The sequence below is a fragment of the Pagrus pagrus genome, assembly GCF_965226575.1.
Source record: "Pagrus pagrus genome assembly, chromosome: 15".
Classification (NCBI taxonomy): Eukaryota; Metazoa; Chordata; class Actinopteri; order Spariformes; family Sparidae; genus Pagrus; species Pagrus pagrus.
The window spans coordinates 24,217,101-24,244,601 of NC_140199.1; the positions used below are offsets into that span (position 1 = coordinate 24,217,101).

The 27,501-nt window shown below is 39.9% G+C and overlaps 1 protein-coding gene across 2 annotated transcripts; it reads left to right on the plus strand.

Annotated features, from left to right (window-relative positions):
- Window positions 1-802: 802 nt before the first annotated feature.
- LOC311270471 (transmembrane protein 150A) lies at window positions 803-26,850 on the plus strand. 2 transcript variants are annotated; one of them, XM_084375368.1, is made up of 9 exons: window positions 826-905; window positions 1,006-1,310; window positions 2,021-2,269; window positions 7,422-7,469; window positions 8,365-8,451; window positions 9,678-9,745; window positions 16,561-16,688; window positions 22,762-22,939; window positions 23,291-26,850. In XM_084375368.1, the coding sequence occupies exons 3-9, from the start codon at window positions 2,205-2,207 to the stop codon at window positions 23,554-23,556; spliced, it is 840 nt and encodes a 279-aa protein (XP_084231494.1). In that variant the 5' UTR covers window positions 826-905; window positions 1,006-1,310; window positions 2,021-2,204; the 3' UTR covers window positions 23,557-26,850. The 2 variants fall into 2 exon arrangements, with proteins under 2 accessions (XP_084231493.1, XP_084231494.1); XM_084375367.1 differs by having other exon boundaries at window positions 803-1,310.
- Window positions 26,851-27,501: the final 651 nt, after the last annotated feature.

The following is a 27,501-nucleotide window of genomic DNA, read 5'->3' on the forward strand; positions in this document are numbered from 1 at the left end:
AAAGTACTTTCATTACATATTTTATATATGCATTTTTTAATGTCATTTCTATCACATATTTGGTAGTTATGCGCATTTTAAATGATAGAAAAACTCAACAATATAGCACTTATACATCTATAGGCTACATGACTGTGGGGACAAGTAGTTCTGTGGTGCTTGGGATGTTAAATAACTGATTAAAAAACAAATATTGCCAAATTGATGGCTCAAGAGGTATGTATATGTATATATATATATATATATATATATATATATATATATAAACTAAATACAGTATACAATGCCAAAAATATATAAACAAGGTTTTCTGTAAGGATCATAAGCTCATCATATCTCATATTTCCTCTTAGTGAGTTGCATATAAAAGGGGTCAAGAGGAAACCAAACTATATTCAGGGTATTTTTTGATCAGTCCTTCATTACCAGATTGTACATGTTGCATGACACCACCATCTCCCGGGCCGCATTAGGGGTTGCAGGAGAGACTTTACCTTTAAGTGTAAGCTCCAGGGGGCAGTAGAAACACGTTTGACTGGACGGACTGGCTTTAATTTCACACCACACAGATCACTCATAAGATATATACACACGACCACACACGCACATCGTTATCAATTGATTGAATGTATTGATTGAGTCGTCTGACGCCACATTGAGGGAACTGAACGACCCATCATGTTCAAGTGGGGAAGGAAAACCACATAAAACAGTTTCAGATGAGTGAAAATGAAGAAATGAGTGTTTTCTCTTTTCTCTTCATGTGAATTGCGTTGCTAGGAGACAGCTAAAATCCCAGTTTCCTTCCTGTCAGGATCTCTCACGAGCCGGCCTGACTGAGATATGCGCTGTTGCTGGTTAAATGAATCACGTTTCAACTTGGGCTGACACAGTTAGAGTCTACTGTAAGACACGATTTATAATATAATGAAACGACTTTTAGCGTCATTTCGCTTCCGTCACCGCCCGCCTGTAACCTGAACGCACCGTCCTCTGCTACTACAGGTTTCTGAGGGGGCGGAGTCAAACAGCTGGATTGTCTCGTGGCGGCGATGCTACCAGACCGACTGCATGTGAGAGCGAGCGCGAGCCTTCCCCCACTCCAGCTCTGAGCGTCAACGGCTAACGGGACCGCGGCTCGTTCGGGAGAGAGAAAAAAACAAGGATTTGATAAAGAAATAAGGCTAAAACGTGTCCGACGAGTCCAGCGTGGAGTAGCTTTGGGCTGCCGGAGGTGTGCAGGACAGGTCGGCGTACTCAAAGTGAGCAAGAAGACCGCAAAAAGTTTCTCGCTAACATATGAGCAGAAGGTGAGGAGACACAGAGACACAGATTTGCTTTTGATGCTCGTCGTTGTTGCTAGCTAGAAATGTGAAATGTGCAGGTGAGCAGCGGTCAGGGCTATAACTAACCGAGCATTCATTGTAAAGGGAAATGTGAGTAAACATATGCTACCTGTGATTGATAACGTCACCCTTTTTTAAAATCAAGTGAAAAAGGTCACAACATAATGGTAGTTCTTAGCTGAAATAGAATTAACTACAAGCTAAGTCCAAAATACAAGTAACCTTGGCAAACAGCACATCAGATCTAAGTAAAAGCAGTGTGTATTGCAGTGATACTCGTCTTTGTATATTAAATTACTGTGAGCATCACCTTCAAGCTTCAAGATGTTAATAATCACTCGTAGTACACACGTGTAAATCCTTTGCTTGGAGCCTCCACTACAGAAATGGTAAATAGAATAACAACATTAATAACAATAATAATAATAATAATAATAATAATAATAATAATAATAATACATTTAAAAAAACAAAACAAAAATGTAGGATAGCAGGGATAAGATGCATGTGTATAAACTATCTATACATGTATGTACATGAGACATAACCCTGACTACAGTCTTACTCAGGTTACTGGTACTGCCAAGCCTCGATGATGATTATGATGATAACCTCTTGATTAGTAGGTGAGTGATGCCGACCTAACTCATTTCCCTTCTGCTCTCATTCACCAGCTAAAAGGGCACATCTGTCCAGCCAAGTGTCTCATCTGCCATCGTCCATCTTCAAAAAAATGAATCAGTCGGTGGTAGTGCAGATGTCAGTCACACTCAGTTAAATGTTAGAACTACTTGAGCAGATATCGCTCGGCTGGCCGAAGAGGAAAAAGAAGAAAGGGGCTGTTCGAGGTGCTGGAAGATGTCTTTGTGGATGATACTGCCCGTTAGCCTCCCAGTTCTGACCATCACTGGGATATGGGTTGTGTAAGTGTTATATTTCTTTGGCCTCTTCTGCTATTACTGAAATTTGCTTATGAAATTGTCTGCTGCTCTCACAGTTAGTTTCATTTTATGTGAGGATGACACACCGGTTATGTTGCAAGAGCATAATGATAAAGACTTAATAATAGACTCAAGAAAAAATAAGACAAAAAAGAAATAATACCTCCTGCCCTTGCAGAAACCTTTCGTCAAAAGTGGAAGAAACAGCCACAACATTTCAACATACACATAGATTTTCAGATTTTCAGTAAAATTGCATAACAAGCTTCTCATCTGGATCTTTGGATCCATGCTTTCTCTCTTCCTCATTAAATTTCCCAGTGAATATATAAAAACAGAACAGAAACAGAAATATCATCATAATGAAAGTATTTATTGCAAACAGTCTTTCCCATAGCATACACATGATACCGTGATACCAAGGTCATATTCTAACAAATTACAAATATATGGTTTATGTTTAAGCAAAAACCGTTTGATATTTCTGCCACTCTAGCCTCAAGGAGAGCAACACTGCATATTTACCCCAAATTCCTGGGAGCCATGGCAATTGCATGTGGATTAACGCTCTCCAGGAAGGATCTGGGATTATCACCCCTCTCTTAAAAGTGAGCCGTGCAGGTTTCACAGTATAGCTTAATTATCTGCAGTATCTGAGCAGATGCACCGGAGATAAAAGAGTACCTCCTGGTTATGTTGGGCTGACAGCTCTTCTCGCTGCTCTGTTATTACTTCGGGAGGAGGAATGCACACCCCCAAGGGGGGAAAGACAGATGGCCCAATTTCAAATTGTAGTAGTTCTGTATTTAGGCTACATCTATGATGAGGTGCCTGTGGAGTAAGCAGTCAAATCAGATGCCAAAGCTGACACAATGTACACCAGTTACTGTTTGGCTGCTTCACAGTCCAATCAGGAGCATGTATTCGGGTGTTCAGAGCTTTGCAGAAAAGAATTGAAAACGTTGCTGCAGACCTACACTGAGTAAGAAAACTTGCAGGTGAAAGTTATTTGCTGGCTTTGCACATGACTTTCTTGTTTTAGAATGTTTTGTTGGGATAGACAGTTGATCTGAGTTAAAGTGCCAAATGCTGTGGACTGTCACTCCTTTTAAACCCATTTCCTTCCTGCTACCTTGACAAGGGCGCCTTGTTTCTAAGGGCTGTCAAGGGTCTTTTTCCAGACTAGTGGAATGTCAAAGGATGTGACATGTTGCGTAACTCCCCCTTTGACTGTGGGTGACTGGGTGGGAGTAAGGTAAATACTGGAAGGGGGTAATAGAGGGTGTAGGCAGAACTTTCACTCAGCATCTGGTGGCCATGCCCGGTGTGCAAAAGGTCTGTGGAGCCAGAGGGAGACTCAGGCTCGTGCCCACCCAGGAGTCTTGGCTTAGGCTGTTTTGCTGACCTTTTATGAGTTGAGCAATGTGCTGGAAACTGCAGCACTTGCCTTTAAGATTTTCAGTTTTAAACTACTGGACGTTTTAGGTGCTACGGCAACCAGGCAGAGAAGAAACTGTAGTCGAAAATTCATTCATAGTTTATCCATCACACCCTTTCCTGTGGTTGCTGATGTGTTATTTTTGCACAGCTTTTGGGAATTTTCACAGTCCATACTAGATCTTTCCATGAAAAACTTTCCTTAATGCTCCTTATTAAATCCTAAATAAAAATGCATAGTATATATAATGCTCTCAGGCATGCAATTACAGTTTACAACCGCTGCTGAGCTTTGATTGAGGTCTAATTATGTAAACAAACCTATTATTACTCAGCCTCCTCCGAGCACAGAATGCACCGGTTTAGTTCCACGTTCAGCTTAAAAAAGACCACTTTATTTAGAAATGTCCCAGAGCTGCACTGCGACTGTTTTAGCTCTGGCTGCTGACCAAATGTAAAAAATGTGACTCAGAGGTTTTGGAAAATTTTACAACTTCAGCTGGCTGTACTTTGTTTTCCTACATTTCTAATGAAGACCCCTTGTAAGCCTCTACGTTTGTTGTAAGCTTCTTTTGTTTTTGTCTGGGTGGTGTCATTGTGCTGTCAAAGGGCTCGGAGCAGCAGCCTGCTACCTGACGGCCATATTCCACTCACACTAGTGGGTTTCCTCACTGCATTATGCAAGAGCAGTGCTCTTTATAGGCAACCATCTGGCTGATGTGACTTTCATATGGTAATTCACAAGAAATAACCAGCCAATCAGATGTTGCCAGTAGTAGGCAGTTGACACCAGACGTGCGTCACATGTTGCGTCAAAAAACGAAGAAAACAGTTGCAAAAAATAGCGACATCAGAACTTCTGCTTTCTGCCTGCTCACACTTACTGTAAGATTCAGACTTGTGCAGAAGAACAACAAATAAATGTTTAATAATGTTGATTTTATGACAGCAATTAATGCTCTTTATTTGGCATAAAATCTGTCAGAATTAAGTGGAGAGATTGGCTACCGTACTAATGATTGTTGTCGAGTTTGACTGTTTGTATGTAGGATTTTATGTAGTGCTGCAACCAATAGTCAATTAATCGATCAGTTGTCAACTATTAAATTAATCACAAACTATTCTGATGATTGATTGATCAGTTTTATTAGTTAAAATTCTCTAATTCCAGCTTCTTAAAAATTAATATTTTATTTTTTACTCTATGACTGTATACTGAATATCTTTTGGTTGTGGACAATTCATTTCAGGACGTCATCTTGGGCTTTGGGTAACACTGATTTACATTTTTCACCGTTTTCTGACATTTTATTGACCAAACAACTAATTGATTAATGGAGAACATATTCAACCGATTAATCAAGAACAAAACCCGACCTTTTGAGCCTGTGTCAGCCGGGGGTGAATGTTTTTCTTTGCAGCTTTGGTATGAAACACATATTTTTAATAATTATTGGATTATTATATGGTTATGTCTTTATTAAACACTAAATTATTTGAGGATTTTCCTTCCACAACCTTGCCCTTATTTTTTTATAGTGATTACATTCCCACAACATTAGTAAACCTGTAACTATTCAGCTGTGTTATAATGTATATTCATGACTTTGATGTTCTTTCAAAATGTGAGACCATGCTCGCCAATTAGCATGTTGTCCTTTAAGTTGCAGACATAGTAATGTGTAAATTAACACCAGAATATTTGTCACACAAAACATATATTTCTTCCAATAGATTTTGTCATAAAGCGTGTATGCGGCGTTACATTGATACGTTGATACATTGACGTCTCTTTGCTTGTTAGTGTCCTCTGGGTAGCAGGTGTTTATGTGGTGTGTGTGTCTTTATGATACATCTCCATCCTTCAAAGACTGGTTTGTGAGTAGGATACCATCGGCCCTGGAAACATACTTAATTGGTACTTAACCTCCTACTGAACTACGATTGCTTTCACAAATCAGGACAAATAGTCTCTTTGTGTGTCTCGGTGTGTCTGCCTCTGAATGTCCGTCCTTCCATCTTTTTCTGGCTGTTGAAAATAATAGTTGTGATCAGTGTTTACTGCATGTGCGTGAATAACGAGGGGATAACATGACAATTGCTTTTCCTTCCGGAGCTTCCCTTCGCCCCCACCCAGAGATGGAGCTAAATATAACCACACATAATTGTATATCTTGATTATAGTTATTATAGTGCAACCAACCATTTAATATGCAGACTTCTACATATTTGTCTCATTTTCATCTGCTGGTTCATATGACTTGGGCATGTATGAACAGAGCAGACACAGTTGAGCCGCACATGTTTCTGGTTGGTTGAAATAATCAAGGGTCTGACACTGAAGCCCCAGGCAGCGATATTTACTGGTATTTCATCAGCTTAAAATAACTCACTCACTGATAGGAACAAATCTGCCCTTTCAGTGTAACATCATTGTGATTTAGATGCTTAAATTGGTCTATTAGGTAGAAATAATTTGCGTACCTTTACTTCAAAGACGTATCCAAGTACTGGATTTTTGTAGCAGATACTACATCAGTATTTGATATTTGATCAATATTTTGGACGTTTTTGGAAAAAAGAGTGACCATACTAGGTGCCGTTTTTATACTGTTAAAAAAATGTTTTCAGTGTTCTCTGGTGCACGAACAATGTAATAGTGTCACTGTTTCTTAATAACTTTGAGCCTGGTTTCGCATTTCTGTATTTCTGTAACAGCTGAGCCGTATACACGGATACCCTTTTTGGTCCAGCTCTAGTATTATTTAAATTGATGGCTGTCAACGTCAGTCACATTATACAGCCAGAGCTTCCATTTTTGGCCCATGTTTAATTCAGCTGTGGACATTAAACATGAATGAAAGACATGCATAGCAATCTAGAGCATGTTGAAAATAAAACAAACATCATGGTCTTTATCTCAAGTACAATATAGGTCTTTAGCCCACAAATTACAGTTCCTGTCTTTCGATCCGCTGGCCGTTGACTTCTCTGTGGATGTGGCAAGTCAGTGACCTGACAAAATAAACATGACTGTCAGATTTCAGTAGTCATCATACAAGTCTGACTGACATAAACCAGTCTTGTCTCTCTTTGGCCCTTTGAGTTCTGGGTAAGGTGATAAGAAAAGATCGAATGTCAGGTCGCCTGGTTCTTCAGGTTGAACAAACAGGCACACCTCAGTGGTCGACCAGACTGGCAGGATTTTAGTGCTGATGTGGTCAGTGCTGGCATTTTAATGTAAATTATAATGTAGGTGATTTGAAGTAGCATAACATTTGATATTTTGGTAGTAAAAGTGAAGTCCAAGTCTAGGCGAGCAGTTCAAAACCAAAGTTGTACAAAAGGAGTTAACTGTACTACAAAAATGAAATAATGTAATGTAGTAGTGACAGTGAGCTTTACAGTTTTACTAAAAACAAATTATTAGAATATAGTTTTACTTTCTGTATTCAGGACGTACGCCTACACAATGATGTCCCCTCACTATCTTTATGTGTTCCTCTTATGTAGCAGCTCTGGGTTCACAGTAATATTAGGATGTATTGCTTTGACTATGGTTCTTACAATGCATTCCTCAGTATACTGAATCATTGTTGTGTTATTGAATCACTTTGGATGATGGTATATTCATAATGACAATCTACCAAAATTGTTGCCTTGTATTTTTGATGTACATACTATATCTCTCTTGTAGGTACGCCATGGCCCTGTACAACCAGCACGTCTGCCCTGTGGATAACTGGTATGTTACTTAATCCATCCTGTAGTTTTCTTCATCATACCTTTTTAAACCCTACACACAATACACAAGCCTGCCTTGCAATCTGGTGATTTGGCATTTAAAAAAAAAAAAAAAAATTGTGGCATTTTTGGCGTTATTTAAAGGTGACAGGTAAGGAGGCAGACAGGAAACGCGGTGAGAAAGATAGGTATGACATGCACCAAAGTCGTTATCACTATGGGATACACTTAGCTCTGTTGGTACATTAAGTAATGGAGTTGTTTCCTTGTCAGTCACCTCACAAATGCTGAAGAGACACATACATCCACTCACATTAAACTGGAAATAGACATGTTTTTTCTTCTATACTGTATTCTTATGAAGTAAATGTTGATTTCACAATGTAACGACTTTAGAATAATGACACCATCTGCGTGAGATTGGTTCCCTATAAACCTTTGCTGAGACCATTTTTATCTGCTTTCACAACTGAAAGAATAAACTGCACTAAATAAACACAAATTGTGATTTAACATGTATTTAATGTTTCAGTTCATACACTGTCAGTGAGTGACTAACTATTCCTCTGAACATTGGGTTTGTTTTAGACAAGCTGAGGTTAATCTCTACCAGCTACTATTTGATGACACAGTGGTCTGACTCAACACTAAAAATAAAAGGAAGCCTTTTTGTGACCCCACAACATGGTACTCAAACAAAAAACTGTGATTACTGTACCGTGAACCTAAGAAGGAAAAATTCATTATATCACAAATTATATATTTTTTCCAAATAATTGAAGATTATGTATGACGTTGCATCTTTCTTTGTTTTTCTCAATGATTTTCCAGTAGGCTTGAAGTTGTGCTAATATTTCCGCAACTTGCCTTGTGTGTGTGCATGTCTGGTGTTCCAGGTTGTACAACGTGTCATGTGAAGAGGAGCTGTATTTGCAGAGCGGGCCAACCTTGTGCTGCACATTAGACAATGTACCTCTCATCAGGTCAGTGAGCCTCCCGCCCTGAACCCAGCCCTACCTCTCCCTGTCCGTCCCTCTTTCTCTTTTCTGTCTCTTTGTTCCTAGTTTGTGTCTGGTGGTTTAAAAACAGGAACACTGTCCCATTGTTTCTCATGACCCCTGTCGACACATTGTTGATAAAAAAGCGAGTGAGCTTGAAGGAGACAGTTCTCCTGAGCATGTGACTGTGTGTAAGTGTGTGTGTGTGTGTGTGTGTGTGTGTGTGTGTGTGTGTGTGTGTGTGTGTGTTTGTGTGTGTGTGTGTGTGTGTGTGTGTGCATTCTGAAAATAACTTGGGGCTGAAATATCCTGCCTGCCTGCCACCGTGGCAGTTCAGAGGCAAAGCGTGGGTCTGCACTTTACCATGTAAACACACACAGTGAGGAGTCGGCTTACATTTGGAAGGAAATCGAGACACTCCCATTCTGTTGTTTAGCTGTTTTGTCAGACTGAGATTACAACTTCAAAGACCAGCTGTGGAGTGTAAACACTGTGGTTTGTATAAAAAATCTGGAGGAAATCATCAGAAAAAATGCAATGAAACCACTGCTTATTGTTGAATCTTAACAAAGATATTATGTAATGAGAATCATAATGTTATCAGAAATGTTAAATAACTCTCAAACAAGGCTCAGCTACACATTAACAGAGAAACTGAGAAATGTCTAACTATTGAAAGGTCATCTTTAGTGACGCGGTGAAGGTAGAAGAGATGCACGTGTTTCATCATGTGCTGTGCATGTCAGCTAGTAATTGACTGAAACCAAACAATGTCAGATGATTAAAATACTAAATACATCCAAGAATTGTTTAAAAATCATCAGTGTGCGTATAAGCCTACTGAAATTTATGTTTTGATCCATGCACTGAAGAATGTGTGAAACTGCAGTCAGCTGAGAGGGCTTTGGCTTTGTAGGCAGCAGGAGCTCGGGCACAGACAGCCAGCGCCGACTGTCTCCTGCCTTCCCCTCCTACAAACATTTCCTATTCCTTGAGGAGAGGCAGTAGGTGAAAAGTCAAAGGCTTGATGATGGGATGCGAGGAAGTGTAGTTCTACCCCTCTTACTTCCCTATTGCATGTGTAGAAATACATTTCATAAACATGCTATATTTTAGAGTGCACAGTGCGGGAGGGGAATTTGTGCCGCTTTGTAGTGTGTGTAGGTTGATGCATAGTATTTATTTATGTGTACGCTCTCTCTCTCTTGCAGTAAATGTGGGACTCTTCCTCCAGAGAGCTGCTTCTTTAGCCTTATCTGCAGCACGGGATCATTCATGGGTAAGGCATATGATACATACACGATCAATACACAACAATTTCGCAGTCATTGATATCAACTTCGATTTCTGCTATAAGTCCCCCTATCATCGATAGCTTTCTCTGTAAGATATGAACTGACAACATTAGCGCTTTAACTGCTGATTATTTAAAGTAACCTGCTGATTATTTTCTCCATTGATCATTTTGTCTATGGAATGCCTAAAAAAATGGGGGCCAAAGATATCTACCATGTAAAATAGGGCAAATTTTCATTTTTCAAACATGGAAAAAGCAAATGTTTCTCTTAATTAATCAATGATCAAAATAGTAAATGATACATTTTCCTTCCATCAATATGATATGCAATATACTTTTATAAAATAAATATGTAAAACTAGAATGGCAGCGCGTACCTCATTTTTTTAATCAAGATCCGTACTTCATTCCCTGAGCAATTAACAAGATTGTCAAGAGATGCCCTATCTCACAATGTTAAAGAAAGAGGAAAAAGTCCTGGGTCCATCCTTTTATTCTGAACAAAGTTTTGTGGAAAACTGTTCACTGGTTATAGTTTCATCCTGCTGACAAACCAACCATCCAACAAAGAGACACAGTTTAAAACATAACCTCCTTGGTAGAGGTAGCTAATACATAAATGGAGGGTTGATGAATACAACAGAAGGGATCACTTTTAATTAATTTCAGAACATGTTAATCATAAAAAATGATTGCTTCGCAAACAACATCAGTAGGTGAGAGTGTCCTTTGTGGTAGGTACCAAATGTAATTGTTTCAATCAACTGTTTTGCCCATGTTAAAGCAACTAAATGTAACTTTCTGCTGAAAGATAGTTGATTGTTGAGTCTCATCCACAAGTCCTCAATCACCAACGCTTTGGGTTGGCAAAGGACTGAACCCACCAACCCGTGCAAAAATTTCAACTACACTGACCAAGAGCCAGTGAAAACCTTACATGTGGCTGCTTTGAATGAGAGGGGATGTATAAAACAAACACATTTTCAGAATAGTTTCTTGGCAAATATGCACAAATGTAAACAGACACAATATGCACACACCGACGGTAGGTGTGTAGTTTAGCAGGGAAAGGAAAGCATGCACGATATAAAAGAAGTGCATGAGCTCCCATGTGTTGCTCTGTCTGTTTTTTATGAGTCTACACGTGCTGTTCCCTGTGCTAACTGGTGTTTCTGACTACCCTCATCAAGTTAATGTTTCCCAGCTGTGGCTTAGACATGTTCTGTGTGTGTGTGTGTGTGCGTGTGTGTGTGTGTGTGTGTGTGTGTGTGTGTGTGTGTGTGTGCGTGTGTGCGTGCGTGCGTGCGTGCGTGCGTGCGTGCTCAGATGTATATAAAGCAGGGGAGAGGTTCGCCTTGTTTGTCTTTTCATGAGGAGTCTCCATGCCTCTAGCAGCTATTTAAGGCCTGCCTGTCTTTCTGATTGGCCAACTCTGGACCGTTTCTTCAAACATCTGATAAGACAATGATCTATGTAGATTCATAAAATAGCCTAACTAACAACAACATTGTTAAGCTGTGTGCTGTGTATTGTAGAGAGCCAAGTTATAGCACTGGTCTCAACCTGTGACGTGAATCGGAGTGCCTTTCTGTGTGTATATGGAGAGAGACTACACATGTGTTTGATAGATCTTGGTAGGGACCATACTGTTGCAGCTCAGTGTGAAGTCTGCTCAGGCAGCAGTGAAGGTCCAGCAGTTGACCATCACTGTTAGTCAAGCATGACCCCTGAACTGCAGCAGGTCAGTCTGTCAACCTTGTGTACATAAATGTATTTGTGCAAGAGAAGGAGAGGTAGGCTGAACACTGCATTTTGTTTTTTAACTGTTCTTTATACAAAAATGCAGATAAATCAATTCTGAAAAAGTTACGTGGAAACCAAACAATGTAGCAGACAAACAATATTGCTTGTCATTGTTTATAGCCTAACAAAAGCAACACAATATTGCAAATTTCCTGTCTCCACATTTCTCAACCATGATGACGGTTTATGTCTGACTCACTATGAACTATCCCATTACCCCTTGCACAATGTGTCTGCAGTATAACTGTAAGACCAGATGCTCTGGTTTAGAATGAACTAATTATGCCTACCGGTAAACACACGTTTCAAAAGCTAAATTAGATTGCATCTTATGTCTTCCTCTGGCAAGAACCACTAGGAGAGCAGTGTCATATCAACCCCCAAATTTTTAAGGCAGTTCAACTTCCAAACTGTTCTGTTTAGTTTTGGGGTTTCATTGAGAAATAGGGTGCATCTTCTGTCTGGATTTTTGCTGTTTTGAGGTAGATACTGATATATGTATGTATATATATGTATATATATATATATATATATATATATATATATTAGGGCCGGGAGTTGATTAAAAAAATTAATCTAATTAATTAGAGGCTTTGTAATTAATTAATCTAAATTAATCGCATTTTTAATCGCATATAAATATTTGACCTGAGAACAGTGAGAAGCAATTTTTTTCATATGGGTTTTAGTATACCATTGAATAATGACTGAATACATAAGCTTAAGCAACAAAACATTGTTTATTTTTTTTTCAAGGTGGTACTTAACCAAGACCAACAGACTAGGGATGCAAATTATCGATTCATTCATTAATCGATAGTTGATGGACCTTATCGATCGATTAACGACTACCTGATAAGATGCGATTTTCCTGAGAACCTAAATTTAAGGGTAAAACTTAAGCTGAACATTCCTTATACAGGACTCTACACTAGTTTGTTAGTTTATTTTTAGAGCACAGCACAATGAAAAATGTTTAAGTAACACGTTATTTGGTAAATGGTCTTTCCTGCCACTACACTATGATGATTACTGTATTTAACAACTTAAATCACAGTAGCATAAACTGACTTGTTGAACCTGAAGGGACAGGTCAGGACAGTCTGAAGACAGAGAGCTCTGAGGTTGAAGTCTTATGCACTGTGAGACAGTGACAGGTCTGTAGGCTACCTACGTCTTGACCACATGTCAGCTGTTCAGCTGCAGCAGAGGAAACTCCGCTGTTCTCAGCTCCACTGCGACGTGCGCTTTTTAATTTATTTATTTTTTTTAAATTAAGCTCCAGTAGCGACCAGCTAAACTACGGGAGGATGCTGTAAACCGGCGCGGATCCGGTGTGTTTATCAAAGCTTGGTTGCAGTGCTGAGGCACCGGGTCGGTTTGAGCTGCGTTCAGGCTACATTAAAACTTTATAGATCCATGGGCAGTGATCAGTGTCGGCGGCTTTTTAACCATCAGGTTCTTGGTTAAATAATTGTGCTCCAGTATAATCGGTACGCCTGAAACTCATCCAGTGAGAAAATGTATTAATTTTTTTAACGCGTTAATTTTTGTGTAATTAATTAATCTTAATTAACGCGTTAAAGTCCCAGCCCTAATATATATATATATATATATATATATATATATACATATATATATATATATATATGTATGTATATAAAATTGTTAAACCATCATGATTTTGATAGTTTTCACAGCAAAAATGAAAATATTGAAAATAAAAAGATCATTCCCAGTAATCCCAATCCTAATATCCGTCCAAATAATCATAATGTAATTTTTTTTTAACTATATCGTGCAGCCCCAATAAACACATAGCTAGAGCTCAAAGAATTCATTGAATAATCAATTAGCTGATCGATAGAAAATGTAACTAATATGATTTAATTGAGTGATCAGTTTACTATTTTTTCCAACAAAATTTCCCGTCCACCTCTCAAGTGGGAATATTTGCTTTTTTTGTTTATTTTACACAATATTAGACTAATTATCTTTGTGTTTCTAACTTTTGGTCGGACCAAGCTGGGAATAAGCTCTAAAATGGGATGAAACATAAAGAAACATATAGATTGTGACATATCTTTAAAAATGGACTTATTATTACATAAATGTTGATTTTAGCTTTTGTGGCAGCAAGACAATGAATGACACTGTATTTATTTTTGAAATTTAAGCTGCTTTTATAGCTATAGTTTGAGTGCTTCAATCTTCAAGTTAGATTGGTAGCATTTACAGCTCCAATTTCTGCTTTTACTTTTTCTTCACCATCCAAATAATCTTCACATAGAGTATGTTAATACCTGTTGTAAGGCAAGTTATTACGGCTCTGCAAAAGTAGGTTAAGCTAATGTGGCATGTAGCCCTACAACAGGCTATTGTAAATAATCAGTGCTTAGCTTCTTAGCCTATTGATTTATGTCTTACTTTGTAGATTGTGCCTGCTACAGTGGGCTCAGGTGGTTGACTCCTATCTGGGATAACATGGACTCAATGAACTGTATATTGCCTCATAATTATTCTTCTCGTTTTTATCCCAGTCCCTGCCAGTGTACACACACAATGATTCAAAGACAATGCATGTATTCTTTCTCAGCATACCTCCTGTGGGAGAGAATGCAGCTTGGTGTTTGGGTTGAAACGAATCTCCTTGTGGGGGACAGCAGGGTTTATTTAACTGTGAGGTGTGGTGTGGCTGATGTGACTTTTGTGGGGATGTTCACTTGTGTGTGTTTTCGTGTTCACCTCTGTCTATGTGTGAACGTAAAAGCAAGTGTTTGCTTGTGACAGCAGGGTTGCACATACATTACAGTATTCCACGTTGTTGCAAGGTAACTTCTGTGATAGATTCACATTAGTGTGTATACATCAGAGTGTGGGTAAGTGTTTGAGCCAGCACTCTGCTTCCTCCCCTCGGCTTCCTAAGTTTAGAGTAAAGGAGTGAGATCCGGTGAGGGCGCCTGTGTGGAAGGTGACCAAAGCTGTAACTGTGTTGAGGACACTGTTTATGTAAATAGTTCCTATTGTTGAGCTGTCAGACAACAGCTTGTCCTGTCGTCCGAGGCCAGGTGGAGGTCAGCCATGCTGCTTACCAGTCAGACATGTTGCCCTCATGCTGTAGGAGCCTGTGACCCCTCAGCATGACATGCATCCTTAAAGAAATATGCTATTAAACAGCCCCCACAAATATGCCTTCAGAGTGCAGAAAATAAAAGGGAAGCATGGATTTGTTTATAAAGAGTAATGGGGAAAATGTTCTTCCTTGTCTTTAACCTTCAGGCATAGTGTACGTCATTTGATGGTAACTGCTAAATGCCAGCAAGTTCAAACATGTTCATTTGTAATGATGAAAAATGAGGAAAAATCCGCAGCCAGCCGGTCTGCAGCAGAGAGACATGTCATAATCTAATGAAAGTAACTGCAGTTGACTTTCTTGTCCCTTCAGCAGCACAGTGTGCTCTCCATTAATGATAAAAAAAAAGAAGTAGGGAAAAACACAAAGACAAGATTGTTTCCGAGCCTGGAGACACTGCTATTTGTTTTTCCATGGTTGTAATTGAAATCACTTTGCCAAGATGATTTTATGCTGTGGGAACAGAGGGCAGCTCGTTCAACTAGAATCCTGTATACGTTACAGCTGTTGTTTGGTTATCTGTATGTAACAATGTTTAGCTGTGTGATTCCTCTTAATTCAGTGAATGATATTTATTTATAGATACATGCAGGCTTTTGATTAATTGCAACATTTCTTTGACTACGTTTTGCTACGTTTTGTGAAAGATGCACAGAGCAGAAACAAGAATTTGGTTAATTATTAGTTGCCAACTATGACATCAATTGCCAACCATTTTGATAATTGATCTTGTGAGCAAAAGGTAAATATCAGTACTCCCCAAGAAAACTGTACATTGTTTATTTAAAAATGGGCAATTTCCTGTTATTTTAGACCATTATTACTTTATCTGTGTACAAAAAGTTGGAAAGCCTAGCGCAGATAAGAAGTAAATAACATCCAAAAAGCTTTTAAAGACAAAACTTGCTGAAGAAGTCTACTGTGAAACAGTTCTGAGATCAGTCATGTAGTTAGTTTTGATGCTCTCCACATTGATTTTACATTTATTCAGCTTAGTTAGGTAAATCCCTGCAATTGAATGAATACAGGATGAAGTTATGAAATGTGCCTTGTCATTGAGACCCTGGCTTAGAGCCACAACACATCCAAACCCTGACTCGTGGAGACAAAGCTTTACATTGTTAAAGCCTGCACTGATGCTTTTCTTCCCTCATGTGACCATGGTTTCCATTTATATTCTCTTGTGGCAGAATCTTAAAGCCTGCCTCTTATAGAGATGGTGACAGAGTTAAGACAACACTTCAGCCTCTGAGACAAATATATGGGCTTCAAGTCAAGACACGAGGGGCTCCTTGTCCCCTCTAATTCTCTCACCCTCCTTTTTTCCACTGACCCCTTATGCCCTGCTTTCACCAAGCCCAGGCAGCCTTCGTCAAGCACCAGCCGTGAGGAGCTAACAAAGAGAAACCGAGTGGGGGTCAGCTCCTCAGTGCACCAACAATACCCCCAGTCACAGCCCATTAGCACATCAGCAGTCATCTGGCCCATATACTGTACTTAGTTTCCCTCCACCTTTTAATCTTATGCAAGACTCAGACCAACCCCCACCCATGTACCGTTCCCACTTTCCCGCCATTTCCTGTCCCTCGTATTCCAACTTGTTATGCAGAGATCAGTTTCTTGTAACTCTTAAACAGCTTCCAGGGAATTCTTGCGTATTTTGAGTAAATGAGGTGTGCGAGTGTGTCCATTAAATTGAAACCAGGCAGTGTGAATGAATAATAACAGTGTACGTGGTCCAGAATAAGCAGAACTTTTCTCCCTTTCTCACAGCATTTCAGTGTTCTTCTGTTATTTATCTGCCAAACCAGCAGTTACTGACTCATCTTCTCTGTCTCTTTGTGTCCCAATCTTTTTGTAGTTATGGTGATTGTGCTGCTGCGCTATGCCCACGTTATTGAGAAGCACCAAAACTGTGTTCTCAACACAGCAAGTCTCTCAACAGGCTGGATCTGTGCTGCTGGACTCATCATGGTGGGCAACTTCCAGGTATGGTGATCCATTTGATTGGCCCTCAGAGATAAACAAAATTTACAGGAATCTCACATAGTAACAGCAGGAAAGCGATAATAAAAAAATATAAATAAGTCCCAAGTGATGCAGTTTGTGTGTCTACGTGCGAGAGAGTGATCCCAGATCTGCTGAGATTAAACTATGGTTAAGAAGTTATGGGCGGTGACACAGGGCTATCACTCAGGCTTGATTTAATTTAAAGGGACTGATGGGCCTTGGCGGAGGTATGCGCTCTACTGAGGGCCATTCTAGTTGAATAATCATTTTAGTCATTTTTCAGACAAAAATGTCTGAAATGTCTGGTTTCTCAATGTGACAATTTGCTGCTTTTTTAGTCTTACATCATGTTAAGTTAAGTATTTGTTGATTTTGGACTGTTGGTCAGCCAAAAGAAGACGTATGATGACGTATCACCCTTGTTGTAGGATATCATGTAGGGTGGTTTAATTCTTTATTTACCACTTGTCTGGAAAATAATTAAAAAATTACATGTATTAATCACTTTTTTTTGCTGGCCATGTGTGAATGGATTGTAACGTGATGTGAAATATTAGACCTCAGTCTCTCTCGGTTGCCTATACAAGCCTGTGCACAATTTGTTTAAGATGTTTAAAGCTGCTTGATTGTGGATTTCTTTGTGAAGGACTCAGGTCAGATTTTCCACCACAGTCCAAATTATGTGACTTTATGCTTGTTCTCTAGTGCCTCGTCTCACTGCCTCTTTCCGCTCCGCTAACAGAGAGCAATTGTAGCTAATGTTAGTTTAGAAATTGAGTCCGCTATCACAAACTAATGATCGGCTTCCAGCACAGCGCATAAGTTCCACAGAGCTTGAAACGAAAGAAAAAGAAAATAATTCACAGAATTGTAGATAATGAAAGTAACCGTTCGATGCAGCCCTAAACAGAACTGCATGGTATTATGACTTCTCAATGTTTCTCAATGACAAGCAGGCCTGTGGTCATGACTCTTCCTCATTTTGCTTTTGCTTAATCTTCCTATCATGACCTCTGCTTCCCCCATTACATACACACACGCACACACACGTATGCACCTTGTATTTCAGAGCAAATCTTCATTCAGGTTTGTTAAAGTCTGTCCTGCCTTCATATACACATCCCTGCACTGGTCTTTCTGGTAGTTGAGTGTTAAATACTTTGGCACTAAGTGAGGAAATCCAACCTGAATTCCTTCCCTGTAGATATTTGTTCTTTGGGAAAGAATTTGTTCAAGTTTAAATATTTGGAGCCCTGGCTAGATGCCTCGACTGTGTGTGTGAGTGAGTGTGTCCTTTTGAAGAAAGAAAGAGGGTGAGAGAGAGATAGGATTTACTTTTAGCAGTAGAGATGTTTGGGACATTCCAAAATAAAGAAGGCACAGTTTGTTCACTGATGAAATGCTGGATACATCTGTGAAATTGTGTTACGATTCTGGTTTTGTCCTTCAGCTTTTACAAGAATGTTGAGTGACAACCACAGATAGGACATGTGACTTACGCACAATGACACGTTAGCCCCAAAACGTTCTTGATAATAATTCTAAAATATATGCAGCGATCATAGTTTGAATGAAACATGTTTCACTGTAAAGTAGAATTATGTTTCCTTGAGTAAATCTGTTGTCATCATTTTATCATTCTCAGCATGTTTTCACCAGAAAACAATGTCTACAATGTTTTACAGCCTCAGAAGAATCAGACAGTAAAGCTTTCTGTAACTTTGAACACAGACAGTGTTGTGGTACTTGGCTCATGTCCTCTCTTACTGAATAGTCACCATTTTATTTGCTTATGATTCATACATTTTTATGGTCTGGTATTCTGCAGAAGTGTCGACAGAGATTTTCCCTTTAATATCTGCGTATCCTGTGACATTTTCTGATGCAATTCACCATGTTGTCTGGTGTGGAAACATGAATGAAGAAAGGATGACTGAATAGCCAGCGCTCTGTGCTGATTCTGTACATCATATTTAATAGATGAGAAGGCTACTTAACTAGATGTTTTCTGCGAATGACATGACATCCTAGTTAATCTACTTATGTCTGAAGTCCATTAAAGAAGAGGAGTCGACTTATTACATGAGTGTGTGGAACAGATGTGGAGTGTGGCAGTTTGTCTGAAAATGCACAAAGGTCGTCTTCACCTTCTTCCCGCTTCTCCTCCGGGGCCTCTGCTCAGCAAAACTGGGAGGAATTTTACGGGAAGAGCCAGGGGGAAGTGAGTCATCACGTCAGGCCATGCATGGAGAGGAGCTGGGCAGACAGGGTGTGTGTAGCAGAGGCCCCGTCTCTAACCAATCACAGGCCTGATTTTAGCGGCTCGCTCACATACAGTCGGGGACATTCCAGTAGGATGGAAATATAGCTGTCGTTGATTGTGAATAAATAGTTTAAACCATGTGGCAGAATGGAAATGTTGTAGCAAAATGAAGCTCAGACACAAATTCACAGCCGTCAAAGATCAACACCACAAATGAGCTGGAATCAGAGGAAACGATGGCCGCCAAAATCTCATGAACCCAGACTGATCAAAGAGAGTGAAAGCTCCAAACAAAACACTACACATGGAAACATGCTCAGCGGTGGCAACCACTTCAGTTTGTAGCCGTGTGTTATGTAAGAGTTTGGCAGCTGAGCTGTGGTGTAGCCACTGGGGCTTTTCCTGTCAGGCAGTCTGATGGTTTGGGCAGAAAAGCACATAAATAGATGATGGAGAAGCAAATCACTGCCACACAGAGGTCCACGAGTGTGATTCTCACAGATGATGCCCGCTGTCAGCAGGGCCTTGTTGCCTTGGTGATGCTGTTTCAACTGCATCCGGAGGGTGTCCTGTCTGTATCAAACATCCCTGAAAAAAACACAGAATATAGGATAATATAAGACTATTGATTCTTCACCGGGGAAATTCAGTTGTTAGAGCAGCTCAGGAGTCATAAGCAGAGGAAAAAAGTCAAAGCAAGACCAAAATAGATTAATAGATGATAAAGTATGATAATATCCACTCTATTCATCTATCATATCATGTTTTTTTAAGTGTATTAAATTCTGATTAGCATATATGACATGACAACAGAGGCAATATCTTTAAATGGTTGTTTGGTCTCAGAAACAGAAATATGTTGAGGTTGCTGGTCCCTGCAGCATCCTTTTTTTGAAAAAGCAAACAATCACTCTTCAGATGAAATTGGCTAAACAAAAAGCTACAGTGCTATTGTGGAAATCCTTCCCCTTTCCCCCATAGTATAAAATACTATAAAAGATTTAAAAAATTGTGTCCCAATTCTTGTACTAAGCCAAGCTGAAGGTCTGTTTAAAGTGCTCTTGCACTATGTGGTGGTGGTGGTGACACTTCCTGGTACAGATTTTGGCAGGTGTGTTGTAAAGGTTTGGAAGTCAGTAAAGTTTCACTTCATCTCAATTTGGTTCAGTTTACAGAGAGTGAAGACTGAAACAGAAGTTAGATGTCAGTCAGGTTGTTCCCACATGTACATCCTCACACTTTTATCACCCTGCACACTTTTATCTTTTCCTATCACTAATCCACAATGACTGATGAACATGTCCCTTTTTCTAAATGCAGAAAACAGTGAAAGTATTTACTTTCGATGGTTGTTTCAAAACCCCCTCACTGCACACACATTTACTTGTCTGAACAATCCCTTCTTGAGGGAGTGTGGGCTCTGCTGATTCCTGTACTGCACTGTTTGAACCCCATTACTATTCATATATGCAGGGGAACTGCTGGTCAGTGTCAGCCTGCAGGAATGGATTTATCAGGTTGATCTTGCTTAGTCATCAAGCAACACGGACAAATACTGCAGAGCATCACGCCTGAGACCTCTAAGAATGACAGTGAAGGAGGAGTTTATATTGAAGGTTGGCAGCAACTTTTAGAAACTATGACAATGTTAGAACATATTAGCTGTGACAGAAGAAGGCAGATACTCAATGAAATGTAGTTTCTGATGAACACATGTAGTCTCCTCCTCATCCTCAATTCTCCCCATATGTCACTCCGGTGTCTTCATTGTTTCTTGCTGCTGCTGCTGCTGCTGCCACTTCTAGTTCACTTCACTGCTCTCACCATTCATCAGGTTTTCATCCTCGTCATTGTTTCAGCCCCAACCTCCCCCTTCACCCTCATCCTTACTATTGTCTCTGTTGCACACTATTGTGACAGCACATGGTCCTGGCATACTGTTTGAAGTAGGGATGCAAATTTTAAGCAGTTTCTTTAATTGATGGTCAGCTGTCTTAACATCAATTATTGGTTAATCATTAACGATATATGGAATAAATTGGATGTTATTCCAGTAGAAAATGGTTTTAACCACTGACATGATCTATGTTCAATGCAAAACCAGGGTAGGCCACATCAGGAGTTAAAAGGACAGATAAACACCCTTGAATAAATAAATAAATAAATTACACAAAATACTGTACAACAACATCCAACTCATATTGAGGCTACTAAATGACTAAAATGTAATATCAGTTTGTATCGAATGTCTTTTAGTATTTTTTTAGATCAGAAATTACTTTCTCAAACCAGTATTTTGTATTGTATTTTCATATGATTGATAAGTGTTTCTAATTGTAACAGGATACTTGTTGATGTATTTGTGTCCATCTCTGATTGTAGGTTAATACATTTTTATCTGGTAAATTCTTAATTCTTAATTAATTGATTAATCATTCACATCCTTTGCATAAAGTTTGATATTACATAGAGCAGAACAGCAAAGGTTTACTTGATGGCTTAATGCATTGCATGTCTTTGTGCAGTGTATGGATTAAATACACACAAAATATGACCACAAAGAGATTTTTGATAAATAATCATCAGTAATATGGATATAATGACTAAGTAGGTCAGTAAAGCAGTCATTTAAGTTTTTTAAATCACTTTACTGTACTTAAAACAGGAAAATACAGCACTTATTCCATACCACTATATAATGATATCTAAAAATCTAAGATGATATATGTAGTTTCATATAACAACAATGATATAATAGCGACATCTTGCCCAGCACTAGTCTTCGGTTTGTTTTTTTCTGCAAACCAAGTCCAAAGCCAACTGAGACATTCAGTTTACTGTCACATCAAGATGTCGACAAAGACATACTCATACTGGATCTGTGGAAAAATGTGTCAGGCCTGGCTGTGATTTCTGTCGCATCTTCACCTTCAGCTCTGGTGATGTCACATTCAGATCTCAGAAAGGATTGTGTGTGTGTGCACATATTCAATTGTCTGGAAATCTTACTTTGTCACTTCAAGGATTAGCCTACTGCATAAGACTGGTTGTGTGTGTGTGTGCTTTACATATTGAGTTGTCTGGAAATCTTACTTTGTCACTTCAAAGATCAGCCTACTGCACAAGAATGTTCAGTATGTACAAGCCGGGTCAATGCGCAAATGGCTTAGCGGCCAAAACTAAATAACTTCTAGGCTATTGCTCTAATGATCTCTAAGAATCATGTGGAGCAGACGGACGTTGTGACTCCAAACGCAAGACTTGAAACTTTTAGCCATTAACTGCCTAAATTAGACCAATCCTTGGAGATGTGTTTGTACCTTTGGTTAATGCTCCATTTGAATCTCTTATCTGTTCTGATCAGTACATCTGAGCTCTCTGTGTGTGTGTGTGTGTGTGTGTGTGTGTGTGTGTGTGTGTGTGTGTGTGTGTGTGTGTGTGTGTGTGTGTGGATCCTGCAGTGGGAGAGCTGTAGTCACATGCTCCTGAGCAGCTCTTTTGTGTATTGTTTCTTATTGTTCTTGTGACCAGCAGGGAAAAGGAGGCGTTGTGTTGCTCGCTGCTGTCGTTTACTTCATGGCCCCCTCTCTGTTTCACTTATTCTTCCTTGGCTCCTTATTAAAAGAGGTCCAAGAGGCTTTGAACAAAGTGTTACACAACAATGAATAATCTGAGCTTGATGCAGAAGCTGTCCGACGTTCCCCCCATCTGATCATTCCCACGTGGTGTTTCTGGCAGCTGTTAATGTAACCCCTCTTTTTCCTCCTGTCTCCTTTCTTTGTACGACAGGTGGATAATGCCAAAGTTCTCCACTATGTCGGAGCAGGCATCGCCTTCCCCACCAGTATGCTGTTTGTGTGCCTGCAGTCTGCGCTGACTTATCGACTGGCCAAGACCCAGGGGGAATACAACGTGGCACACCTCCGGCTCTGCATGACCCTGCTGGCCTTCGTAGCCTTGGTGCTCAGTATCCTCTCCAGCTTCTAACAGATGGTAGCCTTCGAGGCTGTCAAGTGCTTTAGAAATAAGTATTATACTGCCAGCATGATTAAGGGCAGAGACATCCCCTCTGCATTATAGTGCAAGAACAGTTTCCTCCCAGCCTTTAATGTATTTTTGTGTTACAGGCCTTTTTTATAGCTACACATTAGAGTAGATTCAAGAACTCATGGAGGACATGTTGTCAAACAGACACTGTCTACATTTTACTCAATGCTATGAGATCAGAAAATATTGAAATAACTACTTGAATAGATTTTTATGTTGTCTAGACCTGAACATGGTTCATTGCTGTCATTGCCCTTAACCATGTTTCCAGGCGGGGTGTTTTTCTGTCAGGAGAGCTTCTTCCTGCAACACGCGTCAGCCATCTTCGAATGGGTGTTCTGCGTCATTGTCATGCTGTTTTACGGGACATTTGCCTTTGAGTTCGCCGGCATGTCGGGAGATACCATGGCGGTGCTGGCTAGAGGCGGGGCCCTGGGACCTGCTGGGAAAGAACACAAGGTGGACGCACTGGGAGCACTGGGAGGGCCCGGTCCACATTCACATCCACACCAACCTGAAAGCATGTCCATACTGTAGCTCGCTGACGCAACCTTGTTGCGTTAATTCCTTTCAAACTCTGGTTGTCGAATGAGTTTAATTATTCCTTTCCAGCCACAGTCGTCTGAAGCTTTGAAATGAAGCAGGCCAGTGCAGTCGCCGTTCATGGCAGAGTGGATTCTATTATCTTTAACCCCAGCGGGTTTAGATCTGCTGCCACAGTGGAGAGCCCTGCTTGTATTGTGCTCACATGAGATCTCAGCGTCTCTAAAGAACTTATTTGCAATTTGCACATTGCACAAGTGTGAAACCAAATTTTGTCCCGTCCTCAGATCAGCAGAGGAGTATTTTTCAATCAGACCAAGAAGATGTTCTGTTCCCCTCCTGAGATCCCGTAACCTGTCTCAATAAGTGGCTTATTTCCACTTCAGGTGACTGGCACGATGCTTTTATTGTACATAAAGGAGCGAAGGCTGCTGGACAGCCTAGCTGACAGTGTTACAGCAGTGAGACAGAGAGAAAAGCAGAGAGGAAAGAAGAAGTATGAGTGTTACAATGGGAGCAAGGTCAGACCTGAGGCTTGTCTTCCCACAAGAGGATGGACGAATGCAATAAATTCAAAGAAACAGGCTGTCAGATTTAAGAGCATATGAATGTTTAAGTCAGTCCTGGAGGTGGATGCATTTTTCAATCATTTAAACCTGCATTAAACAATATTTTTGATACGTCAGAGAGTCCTTCGTTGTAGAGAATTCCCTAAGAAACATAGATTTCTTGCTGCTTTCAGTCTGCATACTGTGTCAAGACAGTTGCACGCTATTTTATGCCCAAGTTAACAAGCTGCAGGTAAAGAAAGTCGGCAATGTGGCAATGGTAACCAATGTGGTTAACAAAGCCTTAAAGGAAAGAAAAATTGGACTTACACTTTCCAGGTGACCATTATGTGTCTGTTGGATGTATAAGAAGGTACAGACATCAGCTGTAATAACTTTTGGTTTGTTGTCAAAAATTGCTTAATGCAGCTTTTTAAAATACACAACAACAATTTTATGATTGATCAGCACATATGCAAGCCTAACCCTTTTTGTTAAAGCATCCATGGGACCCACACATAGCGCAAACTGTGTTTTGATGTTTTGGTAACGTGCCATATCATCATTTCACCTGCATACAGAGCATACAGTAGTGCCTCATAATTCAAACCTCAATGGCTTTCCCTTTTCCCTCTTGTTGTAAGGATAAATACACCACATCGACCTTAAACCTCAAATAGTATTTGACTCAACTTCCTCTCTGGAGGAAATTAAAAAAAAGAGATGATACAGTGTCAAGAGGCCAAATGTGCACCGGCTAATTCAAGCCAGAGCTCTGGATTTATTGAGTTTGGTGACGAGGCACCACACGTGTTTTCAGGTCCGATGGACGGAGGTCTGTGTCTCATTATTCCCCAGCAAGGAGGAGCAGAAACAGGCTTTGATCGCTTTACCTGCTTTCTTTTTCTTCGAAACTCTTTGAAACAAAGGGAAAAAGGAAGGAAATAAATGAGATGCACTATCCTGCTGCTCTTACTATACAGCAGAATATGCCATATTGAGCTTGCCTGTGGTAACGGTGCTAAAACACAAAAAGCCTTATCCTGTCACGTTTCCCAGAGTTTAGCTGTGATTGTGTTCTCTAAGTAAAAGCAATAAGATGGAGACGTAGAGTGAGAATAGTGGACGAGCAGGGACAGAAGGTTGCGTGCACGCCTGTGAGTGCCAGGAATACCAAAGCAGATATGTGGCGCCACCGCTTCTACCTACACTGACCTGATATCTGTCGGTGTAGTTCAGCTTCACTGTTGAGTATCTTTTTCCGTCAGTTGTCGCTCTGTGCAGACGCTCAAGTGTTGAATTCATTGACTTTCTCTGACTTTCTGTGCTAAGTTGTAATACAGAGTTGTGCCAGAAAATGTTTATATTTTTAGGGAATGTTCAACATCTCAGTGTAATATTAACACACTTTGAGCTCTCTGGTGAACAAACAGAGCTGACAGAGGGTTTACAACAGCAGTCTTCACCCAGTAAAAATATCTCTGCCTCAAACCACAGCTGACCACACGTTTGGGCAGAGGTTTCTTTAGTGTCATTATTTTGGGTGCCACTCTTTAAACACAGCTTTACAATCTGTTACAGAAGCAGTGAAATGATGTGATTCACTATCAGACTCAATGTATGAATGCTCTCAACAAGACTGTATTGAAAAAGCTTGCACATGCTGCTCTGTGGAACGACCTGGAAGCATCGAAACCACACTGCTGATCACTTGCTTCTCTCTACTGGTCAAACAGCTTATTGCACGCAAGCTTGTGTTGCAGTCGCAGCTGTAATGTTGTAGCTCAGCTCACACGATGTCTGGTTTTCTACTTGAAAATGACTCATTTTTATACTCACAGCTAAGAACATTCAGCTCCATGTTTAGGTCACACCTGCTTTTGTTTTACTTCTGAAGTTTGAGCGTGGACTCTTCTTCTACCTGGCCTCACCTTGAAGTAAAACCTGGCCTTGTGTCACAATATGCATTATTCTAGGAAATCATATAAATGGTAAGCCAAATGATGGTGCTGCTCATGCTGCTTTAGCAACAAACATTTTGTCTTTACACAGTTACTGAAAGTGTTTAATTTGACTTCATGATTCACGGCCCTGCTCCCAGTTAAACATTACAAGAATGATACAAAATCGTTTCGTTCTTTCTGTCAGATTCACATTTTCGGCCTCTTCCTCTCTACTTTCTGTCCTTTTTCACTCGTTTACCGATCTGTCTGAACTTTGCACTCAGGAAAATGTTACGACACCAGCTGCATTGTTTGAATGATTCAAAGCAGAATGACCTCTGCTTGCTTCTGCTTTCTGTTGTCTTCGTTTTAATGGAGCTTGTTTATGAGGATTCATCATGTTTTATATGTTTTGTGTAGTATAGGTGCAATGGTTAGCCATAATATAATAGATTATTTTTGTTAATCAAGACTCTGTAAAGCTTAAAAATAAACATTCCTGTATAGTTGGCTTGTGAGAATGCTTCTGCTGCTCACACAAACATGGTTGAATGTCTGCAAGAAACATTAGCAATCAGTAGATGATTGGTGAGAGCATTCTGACAAACTAACTCACATCTGTACAGTAAACCTCACAAATCTGTGGCTCAAATCTCAAATGCAAACTGCTCCTTATGTGCCTTATGTATTATTTTGATAATGAAAACCAAAGAGGTTTAGGTTGTAAATTCTATTTTGATGAAAAGTCATATGATTGTATATATATGCCTTAATGTACAACAAATAAAAACTCTCTAAAAAAATAAAGTGATGGACTTTGCTCTTCATACACAGCTTCATGTATGTTGCATTTTATCTTCACCACATACAGTAAACATACTACAAGGAGTTTTTAACTTGTCATGAAACATCTCAATGTAATACTGACACCTCAATATGATCTACATAAACAAACGTGACCATCAGCGAGAACATCAGCTGTTTCCAGAGATGAGGACTTGAGTCATTTGTGTGTTTTGTTTGAGAATGTTTTCTCAAGAGCAATTCCTGAAGGAGATACCCCTGAATGTTTTTAAGGGCAACCCAGGAGTTTTTCCAGCCCTGTTTGTCCTGACCCAACCAGGTGTTTTTACGGAGACCTCAGGACATCTACAGCAGTGTTTATGGCGACTGGGGGGGGGGGGGGCAATCTTCAGAAACCTAAAAACACATCGTTCTGCATCTTTAATTAGCACAAGTATTTCAAATGATATGTTTCCACTGATTAGAGTTATTGAGGGGGACACGTCTCTTTTTACTAGAAAGGGGGGGTTACCTTGTATTTTCTCTTCATACAAACAGAATAATGCAGTTGCCTTTGCAGTATCAAGTGACTTGACCTGGGACTTTGTCGAGACTTGGACCACATGACTTGTGTCCCATTTGTGGCTGCATTGTAGTCTGGTGGT